Raw genomic sequence first — 18,816 nt, 5'->3', positions numbered from 1 at the left:
CAAAGCATCCATAGGGCCAGGTGGGACCACGACCGCCCCGGGTCTGCGTGGAAGCCTGGTTCCTGCTCATCAGTACGCTGAGCATAACCCCTGGGCACCAAGCACCAGCTGAGCAGCGTCAGCTGGGGCAGGACCACCATCCCCACCTCAACCACTGCTCCCTTCCTGCGGTGGGAACTTGTGCCACATCCCCCCAGCCTGCTCCAGTGCCAACAGAAAGGTCTGAACTGGCTTTAAAGCTGCACTGGAGAAACAAACTTCTCACCTGCTCAAAGAACTCATCCATGAAGCGGTCCCGGTCCACACTCACGGTGACTTCATCATCATCATCACTGTCCTTAGCCTGCAACGATACAAAGAGAGGCATCAGCAAGTGCTTCCTGCAGCGTTTGCACCTCCAGTTCAGAGCTCCTCAGAGGCATCTTCCCCTTCTCCTTTGATCACTTGCTCCCAGGAGCCGGGGACAATGCCAGTCAAAGTGTGGGACACCCCGAGCCCTGCCCCGCCAGAGTGCTCTGGGGACACCAGAGAGGCAGTAGATGGGCCATCCCTAGAGACACTCAAGACCAAGAGAGCAGAGGACAGCCAACTCCAGCAATAAAGGCACAAGACAAGACACCGCTGCAGCAGCTACCCCACCATATGGCCTCCTGTGCCAAGTGCAGAACAGGACTAAGGGTATCTGTGCACTCACAGAGAGCTGGAGGGGGGAACTTTACGAGCCACACTCAGCTGTGCACAACGGCTCTGCAAACAGCAGCGATGGGAAACACGAGGGATGCTGCAACGGGGAAGTGTGAAGGACGCAGTGCTGAGAAAACACAAGGGACGCTGTGAGGGGAGACCACGAGGGATGCTGCGGGGTGCAGGAAATACAGGAGAGAACACAAAATACAACAGAAGTAGTAAAGCCACAGCAGGCAAATGAGGGGTTGTCCTTGTCTGCAGCAGCATGTGTGTCATTGTCACCAGAGATGAAAACACCGCCCATCCCAGCGAGGCAGAGGATGCAAGCTCACAGGTGAAAGAAAAATTACAGTCCTCTGGATAAGGAGACATTTAAGAGATTATTATCCAAAGCAGATACATGATGGAGGGAAATGGAAAATTAATGAGGTAGAAAAGTTTCTTCTTATTCCATCTTCACCACAGAGAAGGAGCCAGGGGAATGGAGAAGATTTAAGAGCATGGACTGTCTCTGCGCATCTCATAATTGCCCCACATTGTGCAGATGTTTGCAGGTCAAAGCATGTCCCCTTCACACTTAGCAGAGCTGGCCAACAGCCTCCAGAGAGATGCCTCTTATCCTTATACAAGTCAGATGAAATACCCAGCCTTCCCCCTAACACTGTGCACTTCACTTTGGTAACCACCTCTCAAGAGGCTGATCCAGAGACCTGGAGACCCGAGTGCTACCACGACCCCAGTGAAAGCCTCACCTTGAGAAGGAAAAGCGGATGTGCCGCTGCCCTGTTCCACCACTCTGGGGGCACAAAGAAGCCAGGAATTCAGGAATTGTCCATTTTGGTTACAGCAGGGCCCGCACGGCCTGGGCTCAGCAGGCAGGAGCTGTCTGCACAGCCAGGCTGGGGCACCAGCCTGGATGGGTCAGTGTACTGAGATTTTGATGGGGCTGGGCAAGATGAACATGAGGATGGGCACCTAGAGCTTTCTTTTGCTTTCAGAGGGGCAGGATTTGGCCATGAGCTCTATTACAGCCCTCCTGCACTCCGACGCTGCCAGGCTGCAGGGACCTATGTCCTCTCCTCCCCCGTGTCCCCATGTCCACTGCCATCGCTGCTCCAGCCCTGCTCAAACCCACCTTCGCAAAACAAAGGTTGGCACCCTCGAGTCCCAGCTCTGCGGACTGCATTGTCCACTCAGCTGGCAATCAAGCCCTGCTTTGCTGGCACAGTCACCGCTGCCTGTAAGCATAGGTGCGTTTGGGCTCCACAAATGGACCCAGAGCGATGCTGACACCCACTCCATTGCTCCTGGAGCAGCGCAGGCGCTTCCCCCGCATACACAACATGTGAGTAGGAGGCCTCACGATCAAGGAGGTTAAAAACATCATCTCCTAAAGCTAGGAAGGACGTCTGCATCAGATGGGTCTGTGCTACATAGGTGTAGCTAACATCCATGTTTGCATTTCAGTTTACACACCACTAGAAATCCCGTTTGGTTTGTGCCATGCTTGATTTGAAGCAACAACTGTCTTTGACTGAGGTAGGTGGTACCCAGGGCCCATCAGATGGTCAGTTGTAGAACCACAGAATAGTTTGAGTTGAATAGCTTTGGGACGTTCAGAGCTCATCCAGTGCCCCCCCTGCCATGAGCAGGGACATCTGCACCAGCTCAGGGTGCTCAGAGCCCCGTCCAGCCTGGGCTGGGATGTCTCCAGGGATGGTTCAGCCACCACCTCTCTGGCCAACCTGGGCCAGGCTCTCACCACCCTCAGGGCAACAATTTCTTCCTCATGTCCAGCCTGAATCTCCCTCCTTTAGTTTAAAACCATCGCCCCTTGTCCTGCCACAACAAGCCCTGCTCAAAAGTCTGTCCCCATCTTTCTCATGGGCCCATTTTAAGTCCAGAAAGGCCACACTAAGGTCTCCCTGGAGCTTCTCTTCTCCAACTGAACACCCCAGCTCTCTCACCTGTCCCCCAGCAGAGCTGTTCCAGCCTCGGGTCATTCCTGTGGCTCCTCTGGCCCCTCTCCAGCAGGTCCATGTGTGTCCTGTGCTGAGGACCCAGAGCTGGATCAGCACTGCATGGGGTCTCACAGGGGGGGCAGAGGGGACAATCCCCCCTCTCCACCTGCTGGCTGCACTGCTTTTGATGTAGCCCAGGGTACGATTTGCCTTATCCAGCAGGGACTGAGGGACATTTTGCCAGCACACGCACAGGGGTATGGTTTCTGCCCACCTTGTGCCGGCGTTATCCCAAACAGCATGAGCCGTCACAAACTCTCAGCTATACCCCTGCCAGGACCTTATAAATACATAAAGCCTGGGGGGACACGTCCTAAGTGACAGAAGATGCAGCTGCCAACACAAATGGACACACGTACCCCCAGGTCACAGCATCCTCCTTCCCACTGCCCTGCCAGCCTCTCCGTGTCAATGACAAGGATGTCCCCGATGGCCCCACAGCCAGTGGACTCCACATGTGGGATTTCAGCTGTGGGGTGTCTCCTTCATCAGCTCAGTGCCGCTGAGAGGCTGCTGGGTGGTAGGCTGTGTTTCAAGGAGATTTCAGAGGAAAACAGGGCTGTTACTCCAGTTGACCTCTGGAATCTGTTGCACCACTCCTCTCCTGTGCTCCTTCCAGCCCTGCTGACTCCAGCTCTGTGCCACGATGCTTTCCCCTGGGCCAGAACCCAAGTGTCTCCTGGGCTGCATCAGCACAGCGTGGGCAGCAGGCGCAGGGAGGGGATGCTCCCCCTCTGCTCTGCTCTCCTGGGACCCCCCAGAGCACCGAGTCCAGCTCTGGGTCCCCAGCACAAGACACACACGGACCTGGCAGAGCGGGGCCAGAGGAGCCGCTGAAACGGTCCAAGGGCTGGAACAGCTCTGCCCTGGAGAGACGCTGAGAGAGCTGGGCTGTGCAGCCTGGAGAAGGCTCCAGGGAGACCTGCTGGTGGACCCTCAGTACTTAAAGGGGGCTATAGGAAAGATGGAGAGAGTTTTGACCAGGGCCTGCAGTGACAGGACAGGAGGCAACAAGTCTTAAGCTGAAAACCTCAGTTTTAAACTGAGGGTAGGTTTAGGTTGGACATGGGGAGGAAATGCTGCACGATGAGGGTGGTGAGACACTGGCCCAGGCTGCCCAGAGCAGCTGTGGGTGCCCCATCCCTGGAGTGTTCAGGGTCAGGCTGGACGGGGCTCTGAGCAACCTGCTCTGGTGGGAGATGTGCCTGCCCATGGCAGGGCTTGGGCTGGATGATCTGTGAACGTCCCTTCCAACACAAACCACCTGTGATCCTACGAAAGCCCCTCCCAGGGCCAGCAGGATGGGAAACACCCGCCAGTCTCTGCAGTCCTGCACAGGAAAATGCATCTCCATCTCAGCTTCCTCTGAGACTATCCAGCTTTTCTCACCTTCATTCTGGCAAGATCTTAATTTGCAGGAATTTCTGAAGCTTGTGAGGAAAGCATTCCCCATCACTAATTTTAAACACAGACTTTCACTGTAACCACAAAGGCCAGAGACTACCGGCTGCAGAGGAAAGGTAGCAGGTCAGCATGCCACCAGCCAAGATGCCCATCTCCTTGTCACCTCTTGTCCACCCTTTCCACACCCCAAACAGTCCTGGTTCATTGCACTCAGGATGCCACATTGCTGCTTAGTTCCATTCCTGCTGCCCACTGGATCGTGCCGTCTATTAGACCCAGAAATCCCAGAGGAAGGCAACCCACCGGCAGGGAGAGGGTTTCTGCCCAACCCATGTGCAGCGCTGTTGGAGGCACTTCTATTTTTGAGGCAGGTCACCCCCCGGGTGCAGCAGAGCACTGATGCACAGGCCGGGTGATGGTTATTTAGGGCAGGCACTGAATGCGGCGCTGCCCTGCTGCGTGCAGGGAGGGCGGCACAAGAGCCTGCCCAGAAACCCTGAGAAAAGGAAATTGCAAGGATGGAGCCTGCTGGTCAGGAGGGCACGTGTCACTCCGGGCTGGAGAAGGGCACCATCTGTCCAGCCCATCACTGGAACTACTCTCCGTGCCGCATCGCGTCTGACACACGGTGTCAGGCTGATCCCCGGCCCCACCGCTCCCCACCTGACACCCCGCGTGGGGGCGGCGGCAGCGGCTGCGGGGCCATCTGGGACCCAAAGGGCAGGAGATGTCACTGGGCAGGCACAGCTCGCCAGGATGCAGAGCACCGAAGGATCATCTGCTCACAGCATGTCCCACCATCCCAGGGCTCGGTCCAGGCACAACGCCAGCCCCCGCAGGCACGCTCACCCCAGGCTTCAAGTGTCTTCCCATACGCTGCTGCCAAAGCAGAAACAGAACAAAAGCACCTTTCCTAAGGAAACCTAATGTGTCCACCAAGCTGACAGCATTTTGGCTCCACACATCCCAGCTGTCAGCATCCCAGGTTTCCAAAGCCACACGGAAGGCTCTAGTCTAGGTCAAAGCTACCAGCTGGCACTGCTTGACACAAACAGCAAACAATCCACAGCTTTCAAAAGCCCAGGCATGCTTGCCAGCGACAGGCAAGGGGCACACACCCCCAGTGCCATGCAAGGACACTGGGCATGCCATCCTCCCCGTGCTTCTTGGCTGCATCCCCTGGGCACACCTGACACATTGCAACCTTGGGCAGCACAGCCTGCCCCGAGTCTCCTTACAGGGAGAAAGGAAATAGAGCCAAAGCAAAGCGCTGCAAGTCTAAGTGCCTTAAGTGAGATTAGCTTTAAAACCAGCTTACAGCAGGCGATGAGCACAAGTTAATTAACACAACCAGTCGGCAAGCAGCTCTGCTGCCCTGCAGCTTTGGTGGCTCACTGCTGCTGCTCACATAGGGACCACACGACCACGGCTGCGTCACAGGGAGCGGCTGCTCTGCCACAGGCACGTCTGGAGCAGAAGAACAGGAGGGGTTTGATCAACCTCTCTTGACACCTGCTCCTGCCTTGGGGACATTCAGGCAGCACCATGGACCCGGGTTCAACAGGCTTTGGGCCCCGCACAGGGCAGGTGAAGATAAGCTGTCTCTCAGAGGGTTAACTCTCCAGCGCGCTGGGGCCGAGCAGCAGGCACTGGAGATGGCTCTGGGAGCTGCTGAGTGCGGGGAGCGGGATGGGGAGGGCAGGTCAGCCCGACCTCCTCCAGCATCTTTCGGGGCCTCACAGGGTTAAACGTGGCCCTGCACAAGGGCTGAAATCCCAAGAGGAGGCAGAGCAGAGCGGGGACACTCTCCCCAGCAAAGCCGAGCAGCAGACAAGAAGATGGGTCTGGAGCCCCAGAGCATCCCAGCAATGTGGGGTTTGCAACCAGCACATCACTAATACACTCATTGAGCACATTACATCCTTCTGTTTCAAAATAGCTCTGTTCCCTCTGCAGGTGCTTTCTGGAAGATGGCAGAGGAGCACAAACCAAGGGAAAAGACTCGAAGGCTGCTCTCCTCCAGAAAGCAAGAGGCAGGAGGCAGGGCAAGCTAAGGCAGGGAGTAAAGACATCTCTATTATCTCAGCAGCGGCTACGCTCAGGCTTTAGCTCCTGCCCTCTTCTGTTAGCATTGCAGATGCATTTGACCATGTCTGGATGCATCTGCAGAGCTGGTACAGGCAGCAGAGCCATGCCAGGGAAGAGGAGTGACAGGCCAGCTGCCGCCGGGCACCTCTGCACCCCAGGGGACCGCACCAACCCCTCGGCTCGTTCCTCCACCAAGCCGAGCCGGTAGCACCCACAACGGTGCTAGCTGGGAAACACAGCGAGCCCCAGCCCCGCCTGCAGCCCCCGCGCGCTGCCTCCCATCCCCACTAGAGACAAGGCAGAGCTTCACAAGAGCAGAAGGAAAGCAAAAGGCCGTAACAGCTGCTACCCGCCTTGTAGGGACAATTAAGTTAAGGAAAAAAAGGCCTCATCCCTAAAAGATGCAGGATGCTGCTCACCAGTTTCACTTCCAGGCTGAATCTGTGGGTTTTTTTAATTTACCGGACACCTCCATACCGATCTGCCCAGCCATCTGGCCTTGACTTTCTCTGCAAAATGACGGTCCTTTCTGTACAGAAATCAAAGCAGCCTGTGGGATGTACAACACGAGGCTGCTCAGCGGGGGGATGCTCATGGCCAGGACCGCAGACCCACACGGACACGTGGGGCCAGCACCGGTTGCCTTGTTCCCTGTGTCCGAGCCCACGGCGCAGGGCTGGGGGCTGGGGGCTGGGGGCAGGGAGAGCCCCAGCGGCTGCTCCCTCCCGCGGCCCCGCACGCAGCTGCGCGTCAGCGAGGAGGACGAGGTCAGAATAACTCAGCAGCGAGCTGCACCGACATCTCTTCTCAGCCATCTTAAAAAGCCTACAGGACACGTAGCAAAGTGTCTGGTCTGGCTGCCCGGATTCCTGGGAGCAGCCCAGCCCAGCTCTGCGATGCTTGCAGCAGAAAAGCAGCTCGCTGTCGCTGAAGCTTCATGTGAACAAGGCCCAAAGCACCCGCAGAGTCCCTGACCCACCAAACTCCCACCACGCTCACCCAGGAGGCTGTGCTAACCCTTCACACCCCAGGGTGTCCTCGAGTGTTCCAGGGCAGCCATACCAAGGCTCTCCTCAGGAGCGCAGAGGCAGGAGTCCCACTCGGGAGTGTTTCCAGGGCGGTGGTGTCGGGGCTGGGGACGAGGACAGCCAGGGCGTCTGCTCCCGGAGAGAGCCCTGGGGAACTCAGCCACCCGAGAACACTCATTACCTACAGCCTCAGTCTAGGCATTTTTCACAGACTAGATATATAGTACAGCTATGCAGCACAATAAACTGGGTATGTTATAGCACATAGGCCTCAGTTCAGCTACGACCAATCCCAATATTCACTAAAGTAGGCCATGCTTCCCACTAACTATTTGATGAAGGTAAGTTCAAAGCGTAAATGACTTTAGCATTTGGCAACATCTGTGTGAGTCAGAAGGCATGTCCAATTTCCGACACCAGCAGTGCAAGGGACAACAAGATCTCCAAGAGTTCTGTCCTTAGGTGTTGGCTTTCATCACTGCAGAATTACGTTACCGACCACTGGCATGAAGCCCAAGCCTTTTATCAGAGCTGTGGTCAACTCTTAAACTCAGTTTTAGAAGCAGGCAGGTAAAATTCCACTTAGCTATTAAGAACAAATGTCAGAGGTGACAGCAGTGCCACCAGTCCTGAGAGGGCAAGGAGCTGAGCTCACTGACCTCTAGGACATGGACAGCACTGTGATCTCCTGGAAAGTCATCAGCACTTTACAGTCAATCCTCTACAAATTTGCAATCATGGCTAAAGAATAATTTGGGTGAAAAATGGCAGACAAACTTAATTCATCTGAAATCAATTTCTTAACGTCCTCTGATGATGGCAGCACAGTGACCATGGGGTCTGTCCTGGGAAGCTGCTGGTGAAAGAGAAGGAAAGCCTCAGGGAGAGGAGGTGACACAGGCAATTCCCATGGCCCCAGAAGAGGATCACCATGTGAAAACCAAGGCAGTCCAAAAAATGCTTATTCTTCAAATCAGATCGCGCTACCCACAAACAGATACTTATGGAATGTGTTGAGTTGGAAGCGACCTTCAAAGACTCTCCAGCCCAATCCCGCTGCCGTGGGCAGGGACATCTTCTGCTAGACCGGGTTGTTCAAACGGTCACGAATGCTCAAACATGGGAATGACTTTTTTTGGTGCTCTTGCCCACACCATGTAAAGGAAAGTCGGCACCACCCAAGTGAGACACCAACCCTCCCAGAAGACAAATACAAAATGTCTTCTGGAAATCAAAACAAACAGTCGTTTCATGCACCACAAACACAAAGTCTGACAGGACAGAAGATCTGAAAGCAATAGCAGATAACAAGGAAGACTTAAAACTAGCAAATCCACAGCAGACATCACAGAAGAAGTACTGCATGGCGGGACGTGGTCACGGCCAGCAGCGAGCTTCCAAAAATTCACTGGACAATGGGAGCAGAAGACTTTTTTTAAATCATGTTTTTAGTTACTTCCCATGAAAAGAAACCCAGGTCTCTAAGTATCCACTAGAAACGGAAACACTGCACTATTAACGCAAAGCTCGGTCTCATCTAACGGCAGATTTTGACACCAGGCAGCCCAGGTTTGCCGCACGCCTGGCAGTGAATGTTGAGGTGCTGGTGGGTGCCAGAGGAGCAGGCAGCAGGGAAGATGAACCTTCTGCAACGGCAGGAGAACAACGGCCTAAGAACAAACGAACATAAATAATGTGGGCACAGGACTAAGAATTTTACAACGCAGTCAGGATCCAATCTAGTGGAAGATGTCTCTGCTTGTGGCAAGGGGCTTGGATCTTTGAAGGTCTTTTCCAACGCAAATCATTCAACAATTCAATAACCATCATCCTGCAACAACTGTCCAATGGCAGCAGGGACAAGCAACTTCTCTGCAAGTCTTGACAAGATTGTGAAACAGGCCGAGGAGGTGACAAGGTCTCGAACGCAGCCGCCCACAGACAGCACCAGTCTCAGCCTCCCGGGGACCCGGAGCAGCCCTCCTGACGGGCAGCACCAGCACCCCTGGCAACCGAGGTGAAGTTTTCCCTCCGCCTGACCTCTCCGTGGCTGCTGTAGCAGAAGGATTTCCCGTTCTCCTCTGGATGCCCCCAAGGACAGCTCTTGGCCAGCAATCAACCTGTGCTGCACTCACTGCTTCCACGGCTCCAGCAAAAGGTGATGGAGGAAGAGAACCTCCTGCCAGAGAGGGGCTGTACAGGGGTACCTCCTGCACCTCCACTGGAAATGCTGAGTACCACCCTGAAGAAGGTTGAAAGTTGCTTCAGGACACTTCTCATGTGGGACCTGAGCACTTAGTATCTGCTTGTATTCAAGGCAGCTTAAAGAAAAACAAATAAAACATCTATGTATAAAACTCACTCAATCAAACTAAATGAAATGAGTTTGCAGCTCAAGAAAAGATGACCACCAAAATTAAAGTTCATTCACAGTGGTTTTCTTATCACAGCCCACATCCAAGGACACTTGGTTCGGCCAGTCACCTGCAGCTGCTCACACAGGGTCAGCAACAGTCCTACAGACGTGAGGTCTTCAAGAGACTTTCTTCCTGACGTGACCTGCTGGCTTTCAGACAGAGCAGTGTAGAAAAGGGACTGGAGAAGTGCAGACTGGAGGGGCATGGCCTACAGCCTTCTGAAGGAATGGCAGCAGGGTGCCTCGATGTTCACAAAATCACCTCCCAAATACCACCACATCAAAAGGTTGCATCACAAGGGTGACCAGCAGGTGGAGGGAGGGGATGCTCCCCCTCTGCTCTGCTCTCCTGGGACCCCCCAGAGCACCGAGTCCAGCTCTGGGTCCCCAGCACAAGACACACACGGACCTGGCAGAGCGGGGCCAGAGGAGCCGCTGAAACGGTCCAAGGGCTGGAACAGCTCTGCCCTGGAGAGACGCTGAGAGAGCTGGGCTGTGCAGCCTGGAGAAGGCTCCAGGGAGACCTGCTGGTGGACCCTCAGTACTTAAAGGGGGCTATAGGAAAGATGGAGAGAGTTTTGACCAGGGCCTGCAGTGACAGGACAGGGGACAAGAGTTTTAAATTGAACAAGGATGGGGTTAAGTTGGACATGGGGAAGAAATGCTGCACGATGAGGGTGGTGAGACACTGGCACAGGCTGCCCAGAGAAGCTGTGGGTGCCCCATCCCTGGAGTGTTCAGGGTCAGGCTGGACGGGGCTCTGAGCAACCTGCTCTGGTGGGAGATGTGCCTGCCCGTGGCAGCGGGGTTGGACCAGATATCTCTGAAGGTCCCTTCCAAACCACTCTGTGAGCCCATGCCACACCACATGCCACAGCCTGTCTGTTCACAGCCCTCAGTCTGCTCCCTCATTCAGGGGACAAGGCAGTGCCCACATTCCAGACACCAGCCCTGCTGCCACAGGCAGAGGCGCAGGCAGAGGCACAGGCAGCCTGGGCACATCGCCCCTGCCCTCTCCCACTGCCCTCCAGCTCAGCAAAACTTTCTGCTCCTTGTGCTTGCAGCGTTGCCTTGTTTTGTATTTTTCTAAGACAATCCTGTTGGCTTTATGCCTGGTCTGGTTCAGACACAGCATCGCTCTGTTTCTGTCCTTCTCCACTCACCTTCCCCACCCCACGTGTCTCCTCTAAGGATCATCCCGCTGGCACCGCGGTCCAAGGACATTCAGCCATCCCTCGCCACAGGTTTGCTCAGGTCACCGCCGCCTGCCCAGAGCCAGGGCGTTACTGCACACCGCCCTCCCGGCTCTTCCACTTGGGCTCACTCTCCTCCTTTTTGCTAATATACGTAATTTTCTGGAAGTAGCAATTTATCACAGTACTTAGCTTAATGAGCCTTACTGTACATGTTCTGCCTGTAGTGATAATTTTGCATATTTCCTGAGAAATCTTGTTAACAGGGAGATACATAGCAAAACAAACATTTGTATAGCTTCCGAGCAGCTCACACAAAGACAAAGACACTTGCAATTAAAACAACGGGAACTAGTCTAAACCCCTTTGGCTCGAGCCCTTTTAGACACCCAGTGCGCAGCCAACATACGCAGCTTGCGAACGCAACGTCTCATTACTCGTCGGTTCTGACAGCGTGGCACTGGGTTCCAGGAGGCAAAGAGTGTTTCTGCATTCAGGTCGACTCCAGTGGGACCACTAAGCCCTGACCACACAGCCCCTGAGCTCCCCAGCAGACACCAGGGGGCTCGGTGTCCCCCCGAGGCTGGTGCCTGTCCCCCAAGCCCCGTCCATCACCCGGCTCCCCTGCGGGACGTCGATCCGCACTGCTGACCCCAGTCTTCTCCCAGGGTGGGGACACTAAACATTGACCGGAGACAACCTAGAGAGTGGGCTTTGTATGCTGCTGTGTTTAAAGCACATCAAGGGGTCTTCCCCATTTGAAGTTTTCTTTGGCTTGCTCTGCACGCCCACTGCTGCTAACAACACCCCTGCAGCATGGGGACGCCTGGGACCCCGCAACTGCTGGGGAGCAGAAGAACGTCTCAGATGGAGACCAAGTTGTGGGCTTGTTCATGTCACCTCTGTCATCTTCTGCCGTTCCAGCTGACAGGCCTGGCAGACCCCAGGGAGGAAGGACTCACCTGAGTCTCGCCCTGTCCCACCCTCCAGGATGACAAGGGAACAGGCGAAGCAGCGTCCCTGCCCAGAGACGCACCCTCGTGTGGGGAGATGCTCCGGCCAGGCCTTCCCCATGGTGCTCGGCCTTCCCCAGCAGCTTGGCTCCTTCCAGCCCCCAGAAAATCAGCTTTTCAGCATCGCTACCCACCCCACCAACTACAGCCAGACAGGGCGGCTGTGCACACACAACATGGACCCGCCGGCTGCCGCCCGGCACGTGACAGCCCCAGCCCCCTGACGGGCGAGGGAAGACGTGAAGCTGAATTATTTACGTGACCCTTTTGGTTGAATAGAAGAGCTTGAAACCATGCCGGGTAACCAAGGGGCTTAAAAAGAAGGAAAGGAAGATAACATTTAAATAAGGAAATATGTCCATATCCAGGGTGACCAGGGACTTTGGCACCTGGGGTGGGGGGACTTCATCCACAAAAGCCCCACTGCCCAAAAAGAGATCAACAAGACTTAACTCCTGCTGCAAATAGCAACTTTGGTTGACTTTACAGTTGTGCACCCAAGAGAGAAATCATCAGCGGGAGCAGCATGGGACTATTAACGAGCGGGGCTGGAGCGAGGTCTGGCTGAGAGCTCCTGCAGGGCCGCGCTGCAGACTGCAGCTGCCGCAGGCGGGAAGAGGGTGGATCCGCGGAGCCAGACCCACAGCCGACCTCGCGCTCTCGCTCCTGTTATTTTTAACGCACACCTCCCCGCAACTCCCACGGGCAGGAGGCAGCAGAGCAGGGCGCGGGCAGGTGGCGGCAGGCAGGAGCGGGGGTTTCGGCGGGCTGGGGGGGACGGCAGCGCGGTACACAGGGACCTGAAAGCCGCTGCCAGAGAGGATCGACGGGTGCAGGAGGAAAGGACCCCGCAAAACCGTTTCCACCATTTCTGCAAGCTGGAGATGTGCAAAAGCAGATCCGGTTTTGCACCCATGGCGTGGTTTGGGAAATGGCTCCTTACTCAAAAATGAGGTATGATGAGAAACTAAAGCTCGACATAAAATAAAGAGCAACTCTTCAAACCCTGGAGAGATTATTCTCAATTAACACTCATTTGAGCAAGACAAGCTTTTAGACTCAATGGGAAGGTCACCAGAAACATGGCCATCACTTTATACACTTGCTTTGTTGCAAGCAACCACTGAGACTTTGGTCCTACAAACACCTCCTGCCCACACAGTCTTAGACGGACAAGCAGTCCCATCCCCGAAGGTCTGTGCTGCGGGGCAAAGGGCAGTCTCCAGGTCCAGACTGTCCTTGTCACCACCTGGAGAAGGTCCTTCTCACGCTGGGGAAGCTTCTGCCAGCACTGAAACCTGCCAGGCCTGGACGCTGTCCCACAAGCACGGTGGTCTTGCCAAACCTATCCCCACAGCACTCGATCTCAGGATTTGGGCAGTGTCCACCCCAGCATCTCAAGGAACACTTCCATCGTGTAATGCAAAATAAAACATCAGGCGAGCACTGCCTGGTAGGGAGCGGGGAGAGGATCTGTCCACAGATAAATGTCTCTCCTGGTCCAATTAGAGCCCAGCAACTGCTACAGTCACCAAAAATCAATAACTATTGGAAATTCTTCTAATGTGCTGTACGAAATGTTGACAGCAGAGTCCCATCCTCCCAAAATCACCCAGCCACTTGTTTGTTAATGGTCGGTAATGCCAAGTGCACGGGCTTCGTCCACCAACCCTGACCTGAACCACCTGGGTCCACCCAGCCACTGACCCCTCACATCCCCCCAGAACCCCTGTCCTGGCCCGGGCAGGTTTCACAGCTCCTGAGCATCATCTCACCACTTCAGCAATGGGGAACCAGTGCAGGGAATTGAGCCCTGCAGGAAACAGGACAGAGTGGTACCAGGAGCTGCAAAATGCCTCTTCCACGGCACGCTTGACATCTTCATCAATGACAGACAGTGGGATCAAAGGCACCCTCAGCAAGTTTGCAAGTGACACCAAGCTGAGTGGGGTAGTCAATACGCTGGAGGGAAGGGGTGACATCGAGAGGGACCTGGACGGGATGGCTGGCTGGCTGGCTGGCTGGAGAGAAGCCCTGTGGAGAAGGGCTGGTAGATGACAGATGAGACATGAACCGACAGTGTGTGCTTGCAGCCCAGAAAGCCAAGTGTCTCCTGGGCTGCATCAGCACAGCGTGGGCAGCAGGCGCAGGGAGGGGATGCTCCCCCTCTGCTCTGCTCTCCTGGGACCCCCCAGAGCACCGAGTCCAGCTCTGGGTCCCCAGCACAAGACACACACGGACCTGGCAGAGCGGGGCCAGAGGAGCCGCTGAAACGGTCCAAGGGCTGGAACAGCTCTGCCCTGGAGAGAGGCTGAGAGAGCTGGGCTGTGCAGCCTGGAGAAGGCTCCAGGGAGACCTGCTGGTGGACCCTCAGTACTTAAAGGGGGCTATAGGAAAGATGGAGAGAGTTTTGACCAGGGCCTGCAGTGACAGGACAAGGGACAAGAGTCTTAAACTTAACAAAGATGGGGTTAAGTTGGACATGGGGAGGAAATGCTGCACGATGAGGGTGGTGAGACACTGGCACAGGCTGCCCAGAGAAGCTGTGGGTGCCCCATCCCTGGAGTGTTCAGGGTCAGGCTGGACTAGATGATCTTTGAAGGTTCCTTGCAACTCAAACCACTGTGATCCTATGACACTTGCACATCCCTCTCACCTCCTCATGCTCTCTCAGAAAACACCATTCATCATATTTAACCATTTGGACTTGTCTCATGCCCTGGAACTCCCCATGTTTCACCCAAATGGAGCTGCCACCTCCCAGACACAACAGAGCAGCGTGGGACCCTCGCAGAGCCTAAAGACATTTCAGATGCATGGAGTACAAGGAGAAGCAGCTTAGAGACTGTCTCAAGAGCAAAATAAATTATTTTTCAGCTGATTTTTGCCCCATCCCTGCTCTGTCACTAACACTGCACAGACACAACCGCAGCAGGAGGGGCAGCTTCTGGGGGTTTCCGGGATCGGGCTCCAGCACCACTACAGATGGGGAAGAACCACCCGTGGCCAGAGCCACAGCACCTACCCAGGAGCAGCGGAGAGCAGAGCTCTGCTGGTCTGCTCCAGGCGGCCTTCGTGGCCAGTCCCCGGCTGCTCCTCCTCCACAACATGAGGACATTCTTCAGCCATAAGCTGAATTTCCTGTCCCTGGTTCAGAGCAGGTCTGGGGGCATCACCGCCCCCAGGGCACTACGGAAGCTCCAGTGAGTTTGAACACAAGTGGAGGGCTAAGGTTCAGAAAAGACACGGGATTAGCATTTTGAATTTCAAGTACTGTTTTAAAAATCCCATTAAGACATGAAGCTCTTGTTCTGCACAGCAGCAAAGCCCTGCATCCCCTCCTCAGCTCCCATAAAGCCATTTTTTTTTCTTTTTAAATTCTTCTTTTATATCATCCCCAGCAGAATTTAGACAATATATCAAAACAGGAAGAAACTGGCCCAGGCTATTAACGAGGCTGGCTACTTGCAGCACAGAAAAAACAAGCCCAAACGCTCCTGACACTCCATCCACTGCAGCATCTCGCTCCTCCCAGGTGACCGCCACCACCGGGGCTGTAAATCCACGTTCCCCACGCGCTGCCCCGCTCCCCGCAGCCCTGCCAGGCTCTGCCCCAGCACGGACACCCGCTCAGCTCCGGGGCACCCGCATGCTCCAAACCAAACCTCCGTCCCCAGGAGCCCCCGATGCAGCAGGGAGGCCTGAGGAGGATGCTGAGCCCGGGGGCTGCGCAGCCCTTCAGCACTTGGCTGATGAATAAGGAACAGCAGCAGCAACGAAGCAAAAAATGCACTTAATTTTTCTTGAGACATATTTAAAGGAATGGAGAGATTTTAAAATACTCTACAGCATCACTTCTCAGCCAGCATCGGCTGCCAAGAGGACATTCACAGGGCTGGTTTTTACTATTATTATTAAAAAGCCTGTTTTCCAATCCTATTTCACAGCCTGCGCTGTCAGTGGAGAAAGAGCCCCCTGTTTGGGTGCTTTCCAGGCGCGATGGCTGGGGGGGGTGCAGTTCTTTATATAGTCCCTTCCTCCTCCAGCACTGACAGCCACCCCCTCGGCCCCTTGCTGGCGTCACCCCAGCTCTGTCCTCCTGACGTTTTCCAGACCGAGCCAAACTCTCAGCTGAAGCAATTTAAACAGGGTTTCTGCAGGGACTGGCCAGCGTGGGCACCCACGGTCACCCCCGCTACCCCTCGCTCCACATCTGGGTCACCCCCTCCCCTCCCGCAGGTCAGCCTCCTGGGAGGGAGCACTGATGGACACAGCTGAGCCCCCACTCGCCTCCCTCTCCACGCAGCCCCCAGTTCACCCCCCAGGCGGCTTGGCAGACCCAGTCGTGAAGAAATTGGAAAAACAAAAAACAAGAAAAAGCAGCAAAGCAAGTGGCAACGTGATGGCACGAGGCAGGAGGCTGGATGCTGGAGCAGCACCCTGGGATTCCAGGCTCTCACACCCCTGGGCATCCCTGCTGTCCCCCACATGCTGCAGAGCACCTCCCAGCACCAGGTGAGCCGGGGTACCCCAGGTCCCGGTGGCCACCCGGGCAGTGCCACCACCACAGACCCCGGCAGGCAAAGGCACAGGCAGCAAAGGGGCAGCGAGGGGCTCTGCCATGGCACCCACTGAAGCTGCGGGCTGTGCTCCACCACCCCGAGTCCCCGTGACCCACTGGGGGGTCTCCGAGGCCCCTACCAGCGGGACAGAGCGCGGGTGCCCCTGGCCCCGGGCGCTCCTCTGGGACAGGCTCCAGCGGCAGGCGGTACCCGATGCCCCCGCCACCCCCACGGTCACCCCCGCGGCCTCAGCAGGACCCCCGGGTCACGGCATCGGGCGCCAAGCGGCCGTTTGCAGCGGAGGCGCTGGGCCCGGGGGCAGCGGGGACAGCAGGGGCAGCGGCAGCACGGGGCGGGGACCCGCAGGCTCCGGCCGGTGTCCCCCGGCGGGGCAGCACCCAAGGGCTGCGCGGCGCCGGGCGCTCCCCAGGCCGGATGACATCCGATGAAAAAGCAAAACGGGTGCGGAGCGGGGCGGCCGGGGGCAGAAACGGCCTCGGGGGGGCAGCGGACCGGGCAGGGCCCGGCTGTCCGCGGGCACCCCTGCCCGCAGCATCCCCGCCGGGCGCTGCCTCCCCGCTCCGCCTAAGAATTAACATTGTATTTTCTCTTTCTGCAGCCGGCACGGCCCCCGGGCCGCCGGTCACCCGGTGCCGGGCCGATGTGGTTGCCAGGGGCAGCGCCCGCGGCTCACACTGGCCGCCCGGGAGCCGGGGGGAACCGGAGCGGCCCGCGGGGAGGGTTGGGGGCAGCCCGGAGAACCCCGCTCCGACACCCCCGCGGGGCGTCTCACTTCAGCCCCGCTCCCCCCACCCGGCCCCCCCGGCGCCGCCGCTCGGGGCACGCTGGTCCCAGCTCGGGCGGGGCGCGGCGGCGCCGGGCGGTCCCCGGGCAGGGGCAGCGGCGATGCCCGCACCCCGCGCCGCGCGCCCCCGCCCCCACTCACGGCGCGCAGCTCCCCGGTCCGGTCCTTCATCCTGCCCGGCCGCCGCTGGCTCCGGCCGCCGCGCGGGGGAGGGGCGGGCGCGGCACATGCGCGGCGCCGAGCGGAGCGGGGGGGACGCGGAGGGCGCTGCCGGGGGTGGGGGGCGGGACACGTCGGGGTTCTTGGGGCCTCACACCGCGGCAGGACGGGAATGGGGAGCAGGGATAACACCGATGAGGGGGCACCGCTGGGGAGGACACACCTGCGGGGGGGCGGAGTGGGGGCAGTCACCGCGGGGGGTCACGCAGGGTCTCACACCGGGGAGGATCGACACTGGGAGGAGTTAGTGGAGGATGACACCTGGGAGGTCACGCCAGAGCAGTCACCGCAGCGGGGGCTCCAGCGGGGGAGCACATGGGGTCTTATAGCCGAGGGGGGCAGACCTGGGGAGTCAGAGGGGTGGGGTCACACTGGGAGAGGCACATCTGGGGGAGCTACAGGCGGGGGGTTCGCACTTGGGAATAACATCTGGGGGAGATCACATCTGGGGGTCACACTCGGGACTCAGCTGGGGGGGTGACACCTCGGGGACATCGCGTCAGGACACACAGCGGGGCAGCCCGAGTGCAGGGTCACGCCTGGGGGTCCCCAGGGCAGCCAGCAGCGCAGGGGCTGGGGGGCTGGCAGACACCACAGTTCGGGGCCAGCAGCAGGAGGGGGTCACACTGACACCCAGCCCAGAGGCGGGGGTGGGGGACATGTCCACCCTGGGGGACCTCAGCCCTGGGCTCACAGGTGCAGTGAGGTGCCAACAGGGCTCAAGGCAGTGGTGCCACTTTGCTGCTTTGAGGGGACCTGACGGTGTCAGGGAGACACACCTGTGTCTCTTTTCCCAGGGACCTCCCCAGCCTGTGCCTGTGGGTTCCTGCATGTCCTGCGGCTGCCCTGGGGCCAGCAGGTCCAGGTTCGGGGCCATTGGCTGCAGCTCCAGCAGCCCTGGACATGTCCAGCATCCCCAGGGTGCCCAGTGCTGCGGAGCAGCTGGTGCAGAGGCTCGGGTCTTCTCCTCCCAGCGCTCCTGTGCCAGGGAGAAGCTTCAGAACCACCAGTGCTCTGCACAGACAGCCTTCACTGTCCTAAACCAGGCAGGTTAGGGTCAACAGAAATGTTCCAGCAAAAGCCTGCTCCTGTTCCCAGGGAAACATCCAGCCATCAAAACTCAGTGTCTTGACAAAGACCTCTTCCCCATGGTCCTCCAGGTTCACACACTGAGCAGATCATCCCTGGAACTGGATCTACATCTTGATGAGAAATAGCCTGAGCAAACCCTGCCCAGGTTTAAATGTTTCCATAGAAAAATTAAGATGCCCAGATTGAAGATTCATGGGACCCCAACTGATTTTAGAGAATGAAAAATGCCAAGACGCCGTTTGCCAAGCAAACCGTTGTGGGATGTAACATGAAGGAGCATCAGCTGGC

At 57.1% G+C, this 18,816-nt stretch overlaps 1 protein-coding gene across 1 annotated transcript in view; it reads right to left on the bottom strand.

The window, feature by feature from the left end:
• Positions 1–295: 295 nt before the first annotated feature.
• MKS1 (MKS transition zone complex subunit 1) overlaps positions 296–18,816 on the bottom strand; it is a gene marked incomplete at its 5' end in the record, with an annotated part of 42,859 nt that continues 24,338 nt past the window's right edge. Inside the window, one exon of the mRNA XM_080356799.1 lies at positions 296–343. Coding sequence (XP_080212925.1) covers positions 339–343 — 5 coding nt within the window. The 3' untranslated portion in view covers positions 296–338. The remainder of the gene's footprint in view (positions 344–18,816) is intronic.

Source organism: Nesoenas mayeri (genome assembly GCF_963082525.1).
Source record: "Nesoenas mayeri genome assembly, chromosome: 20".
Classification (NCBI taxonomy): Eukaryota; Metazoa; Chordata; class Aves; order Columbiformes; family Columbidae; genus Nesoenas; species Nesoenas mayeri.
Note: the sequence above shows the minus strand (reverse complement) of the source record. Positions and strands in the feature narration are given on the sequence as shown.